This window comes from Benincasa hispida, chromosome 10 (genome assembly GCF_027475165.1).
Source record: "Benincasa hispida cultivar pf3 chromosome 10, pf3_genome.v1.1, whole genome shotgun sequence".
Taxonomy (NCBI): domain Eukaryota; kingdom Viridiplantae; phylum Streptophyta; class Magnoliopsida; order Cucurbitales; family Cucurbitaceae; genus Benincasa; species Benincasa hispida.
In genome coordinates, this window is record NC_143487.1 from 40,255,203 (window position 1) to 40,261,204 (window position 6,002).

At 35.3% G+C, this 6,002-nt stretch overlaps 1 protein-coding gene across 1 annotated transcript; it reads left to right on the plus strand.

The window, feature by feature from the left end:
• Window positions 1-782: 782 nt before the first annotated feature.
• LOC120078025 (L-ascorbate peroxidase 3) lies at window positions 783-5,309 on the plus strand. The gene is made up of 10 exons (XM_039032199.2): window positions 783-973; window positions 1,057-1,229; window positions 1,580-1,704; window positions 2,049-2,098; window positions 3,135-3,200; window positions 3,289-3,337; window positions 3,953-4,035; window positions 4,120-4,199; window positions 4,295-4,397; window positions 4,932-5,309. The coding sequence occupies exons 2-10, from the start codon at window positions 1,117-1,119 to the stop codon at window positions 5,121-5,123; spliced, it is 861 nt and encodes a 286-aa protein (XP_038888127.1). The 5' UTR covers window positions 783-973; window positions 1,057-1,116; the 3' UTR covers window positions 5,124-5,309.
• Window positions 5,310-6,002: the final 693 nt, after the last annotated feature.

The following is a 6,002-nucleotide window of genomic DNA, read 5'->3' on the forward strand; positions in this document are numbered from 1 at the left end:
TTAAATAACAAAAATATATTAACTTACCAAGAGAAATGTAGCACCAAAATAGAGTAGTAATATGAAAGATAGCGGTAATATGAATAAGATGAGGAAGATGGTAAAATTTGAGATGGCTGTCGGATTTGGAAGAGAATGTGGAGAATATGATAAAGAAATGGCGGTTTGGTGGAGAAAATAGGAAGGAAATGAAAAAAACATGGATGTCAGATGGTAGGAGAAAATAGGTAAAGAAGATGAAGGAATTAAGGAAAAATGGGCAAAATTTAATGAAGGATTGAAGTGGAAAAAGACGAAAGTTTCCACCACGGTCAACGAGATCTGGCGCTCTGCAGACCTCGTGAACGGGCGTGTAAATGCATCTGTTGAACCAACACATTCAGCTCGATTTGACATTGCACAATTAACTTTTTTTTTAATTTAATCATCTGAATGCATCTCTTGAAGAGACACGTTAAGTTGGACCGATCAACATGTTATTAAAATATTATAGAATGTATCTTTTAACAGACGCATTTCGATAAAGACAAAATTTCGACCCATTTTTTTAAATAGTTTGAAAACCACCCAATTTTCCTAATTAACTTCTAAAGCGACCATTTTTTCTCAATTAACCCCGTTATTATATCTGTTAATACTTTTATCACGTTGGCTACATTTATTTATTTATTTTTGCATAATTTAAAATTTTCTCGAAGAGGTGAAGATTGAAAAACTATACATTAAATTCCAAAATTATATTAATTTAAGACATGGCCTGACACGCTGACACACAAGACCGCGAGGCTGATGTGGCAATGGGAATTCCAATTTCCAATCAACAACAATAACCAAGATTAAGGAAAGAAGAAAAAAAGGAAAATAATTTCGGGTCACTGAAAAATTTCATATAAAGCCGCGTGGCAGTTCATGGCCCAAAGGATGAGCTTTGAAGGTCGCGTTATCAATTTGGGAGATTTTTGCTAACTTCGAGGTGCTCTCTTCACTTTCTTTCCCTTTCTCTCTGACTATAATTTCCATTCTCCATCGATTCTTCATCTTCATCGTCTTCTTCAGGTAATCTCTCTTCTCTACGAACCAAACGCCGTCCGTTTTGGTGCTCTGTAGACTCCTCCCATGGCGTTACCCGTCGTAGACACGGAGTACCTCAAGGAGATCGATAAGGCTCGCCGTGACCTCCGCGCTCTCATTGCCAATCGGAACTGCGCTCCGATCATGCTTCGTTTGGCGTATGCTCTCTCTACATTGACTTTTATTGACTGTTCTCAACTATAGGAGGATTGATCGTTTTATATGTCTTGGATTGTTATTTCTCTCATTTCATTTCTCTCTCGAGTTTCGTTTATTGAATGAAAGTAGACGGACGGTTGACTGTGGTTGATTTAGTTTCTTGTTTATTGATTATCTGCTGTTTCTTGCTGGTATTGCATGGATGAAGTTAGGAATTCTTCGATTTCGATGTTTTTCTCATTTCTGTTGAATGAAGGTTTGATTTCTCTTTGATTTTGTTGGAGTGATTTCTGACGGATAATTGTAGCAAAAAAAGTTTGTGTTTCTAATACTGTACCGTCTTATGTAGTTGGCATGATGCTGGGACTTACGATGTGGTTACGAAAACTTGTGGGCCTAATGGATCGATTAGGAACGAGGAGGAGTTTTCTCATGGTTCCAATAATGGACTGAAAAAAGCTATTGATTTTTGTGGTATGCTTTTTTATTCCTTTCGTGTTTTTCTTCTTTGCGTTGTGGATCATATAAACTGAAAGTCAATCAAATAATTTACTGAGTAAGGTTCGAAGTATCTTTACCGTTGTTAGCTTCGAGATTATAATGAACTCGTTTCAAGATTTTGTCTTATTTATCGAGAATGTCCTCCGAATATTGCAAATTAACATATTTGACTTGCAGTTCAGAGTATAGGAATTAATTTTAGAATATATTCTTAGTTTAAGATGCTCTTAGGAAATTCTACAGTGTTTTGTTTCTACAAATGATTGTTGAGAATTGATATTTCTTGAGGTTGATGATTGCTTGTTCTGTAATAACAGAGGAAGTGAAGTCTAAACATCCGAAGATTACTTATGCAGACCTGTACCAGGTAATTGAAACTGTTACGGTACTATTGATATGCCTACATTTTTGTAAATTTTACCACTCTTGATATCACCTTATTTTACATGGAACCGGATGAATTCTGCTTTAAAGGTATCATGTGCATTTTATATCTTAGCATGAGAATTATGTTAGAAATATGTTGTCATTGAACAATTAATGGAGCTTAGTTGAAAGCTCTACCTTTTGCGTTTATGGGCTTGATATATCTCATAAAGGATTATATTGCTTCAGTGTTTCAATTTCGCTCTTTGTTAATCTTAGCATGAGAAATATGTTGTCATTGAAAATTTATTAGCATAGCACGATCAAACTGTGATTTTCGAATCTCTTTATATTGAAAGATGCATGCTTCTTTCAAGTTCATATGTTATACCTGCCTAAGTTTGTATTTAAACAAACAAGTTTAATGCTTCATCATAACTCCTAGATAAAAGCTTTATGAAACAGTGCAAATTGTAATATGAAGATTTTACTAACACTGACACAATCGTTGAAGAAAAATTTTAAAACTATATGTCCTGTACTGTAATTAATATTGTCGAATCTTTTTTGACAATGATAAGTTATTATGATATAAGTTGCATTTGGAGTTGGTGAGAAATTGGCCACAAACGCTGTTCACATTTGCTCCCCACCTCACTCTAAGTTTAAAATGGGAAAAGAAAACATCTATCTATGCCCCAAATGTTGGATTTGTATTTTCATATATTTGTTCCTGTAGCCTCAATTAGCAAAAGGTGGCAACAGTGATGGGTACTGCTGAAGTACCCAGCGAGGAGTGTATATGTTAGGCAAAGGCAGCTTCAAGAGTTTCAGAACATCATTTTTACCTGATCCTAGCGTCAATAATTATTTCATTATCACACATTCACCAAGACAGATTCAGAGACTGTCGTGCATTATTATGCATCTACTATGACAAGAACAATGAGATTATCAAGTTCACTCGATTCATCAATGCTACGAAGCTTTTTATAATCCACTAAGATCTGATAGTGTTTAAAATATACTCAATTCAGCTAGCTGGTGTTGTTGCTGTTGAGGTCACTGGAGGCCCCACCATTGACTTTGTTCCCGGTAGAAAGGTAGAGTAATTCATTTGTTTACTTTGCGAATGTAGCAATTCATGGTTATATCATCTGTTCCAGTAACATCTGAATCCTTTGTTCTCAGGATTCAAACATTTGTGCCAGGGAAGGCCAACTTCCTGATGCCAAAAAAGGTATAATAATTCTTCTATTTTGTATGTAGTTTCCTGCAGTCCTGCAAATTAAATGATATCTGAATGCCTTCACTGTATCTAGCTATGTAGTGTGAGTGAAAAATATTATGGTTTGAGTTTCTAGCTAACTGGTTTAATTTGATTATTGTATTGTATAATCATTTGTCAAAGAGAGAAAAGGAAGAAGATCTACAATCGTTTATATTGGTTTTATTTCTTGCACAATTTGCTGTAAAATTGTGGCTCTTGTGTTTAAGATGAAAGTAAGCTGTAGATGTTTGGACAGCTTAGAGGTTTATGGAATCATAAGGTGCCAGTGCCGCAACCTAGAATGTGATTTAATCATGACGATGATGGTTAAATTTTATCAAAGTTTATGCTTTTTGACATGATAATTCATATTTAGACTGCTTTTTCTTAATAAAATATTGTTATATTTATTTGTACTTCAGTGGAAGATGCTTCTTATTTTCTCTTGGGGTTTAATGATAATGATACATTCAGATTCTACAAAGTTTTGTGCATTTTTCCTGTCATGCTCGAGTTTTGTTAGGAAATTGTCACTTATTGAACTTGATTTCTTAAATGTCAGCCTTTTTCTAATTTTGGTGACAGGTGCACCGCATCTGCGTGACATCTTTTATAGGATGGGCCTGTCTGACAAGGATATTGTTGCATTGTCCGGAGGTCACACTTTGGTAATTTCTTCAAACATTTTATCGTGCATATCTTTATTATTGTTTTACTAATTGAATCATATGTTGTGAATTCTGATGTTATAGGGAAGAGCACATCCAGAGAGATCTGGTTTTGATGGACCTTGGACCGAGGATCCTCTGAAGTTTGATAACTCATACTTTGTGTAGGACTTGAGCTACATCTCAGACTAACCCTTGTATCATATTAATAGGCCATACGTGCTGTTTTTTCTGATTGTTATCAATTTCATGTTGATAGGGAACTGTTGAAAGGAGAATCAGAGGGACTATTAAAACTTCCTACGGACAAGGCTTTACTTGAAGATCCTGAGTTCCGCCCATATGTGGAATTGTATGCAAAAGTAAGGTCTTCTTTTATGCTTTATGGAAAAGCGGGAATATGCTATTTTGCTACCCAAATAGGAAACTAAAAGATTTCTTAATTTCCAATTAGATTTGTAAATAAAAGAATCTGCTTGGTCTGAACTATAGTAGCTCTTTGAAATGGCCCATATGGAGGAACTAGTTAAAGGACACCACTACTTAGAACTTTAGATTTGGCCGGTGTGTTTAGTACTTCTCAGAAGGTCGGTTAATCTTTAGACTGAACCATTTCTTGTGGATAAAGAACAATCATCCCGTTTGATTGATTTTAATTGGGATTAATTCCTTTTTCATCATTGAAAACTAGGTAGCTATATGGTTCATCGTAATAATGCCACATTCGAACCAACAATCAAATGATAGTTCTAATGTAATTGATAAGAACCGGAAATTAAGGATTCATTGAAATTTATGCCATAGTTTAAGGAGTAATGATTATGACTTGGCCATTCTTCTATTCAGCTACCATATATATGAGCCATTTCTTATGATATTTTTGTCAATTTATACAGGATGAAGATGCATTCTTCAAAGATTATGCTGAATCACACAAGAAACTTTCAGAGCTAGGGTTCACTCCAGGTTCTGCTAAGGCAATTGTGAAGGACAGCATTGTATTGGCACAGGGTGCCGTTGGAGTTGCAGTTGCAGCTGCTGTGGTAATTCTGAGCTACTTATATGAAATTCGCAAAAAATCGAAGTAATTATAGTAGCAAGGTCGACTAGTTGCCTATAAAGCAATCAATATTGAGTTCATTTCTAGACCTGGAAAATTGTGCACTTGAGATCTGATACATTATACTGATTCTATGTATTAGCTTCATAAACAAAATCACTCTGCAAGATTATCATCATACCATGAAAATTTATGTCTTGCTTTATACGTTTAATTCTTTGTTGCTCATTTTCAGATCATCACCTTATATCTGATGATCAAGTTCAGGTAACTTCTAACTCCTTGTTTATAAAGCTTCAGTCAACTCTTTTGGATCTTTTTGACCACAACTGTAACAACAAAAATACCAACAAGTAAATAAGTAAAGACACACAACAGTTGGTAACCCAATTCAGTGATAAACACCTACGTTCGGGGGCAAAGAAAATCTACTAATATTAAAGAGTTGAGCAATTTACAATGTAGTATTTATCTGTAATACACCAACTACTACAATGGTTCACGTAGAACTTAACTCACACTGCACCTAGGCTCCCCTTAGATGTGACTCCTTCTCAACTAAACTTAAACTTTCCCCAAGTATGTTATTATTAGCATATGAAACTTTGGTACCCGACAATGTGTAAGATTCGTCTCAACTTGATTATCTTCCTCTTGGATTAGTGAACTCCCTTTATCGACAACTCTTAGGTCTCCCTAAGAAAGAGAACTCATTCTATGAAGTTGAGTCTTAGGCTCATCCTAAGACTGAGAATCCGTTCTCTGGCAACAATGACTTAGGCTCCCCCTAAGATCTTGAAACTCTTCAATGTGTTGCACTCAACGGATGAAGAACATGCATAGCGGAATAGTGAGTAGACAAGCAAGAACACGATATAGAATAATTTGACCGGAATACAGAAAAACG

Bases quoted from the DNA above. Each gene is read 5' to 3' on its own strand.
- LOC120078025 (XM_039032199.2), top strand. From the start codon at position 1,117: ATGGCGTTACCCGTCGTAGACACGGAGTACCTCAAGGAGATCGATAAG. The intron at 1,230-1,579 runs GTATGCTCTCTC...CGTCTTATGTAG, and splicing joins CCGATCATGCTTCGTTTGGC to TTGGCATGATGCTGGGACTT. The intron at 4,200-4,294 runs GTAGGACTTGAG...TCATGTTGATAG, and splicing joins TTTGATAACTCATACTTTGT to GGAACTGTTGAAAGGAGAAT.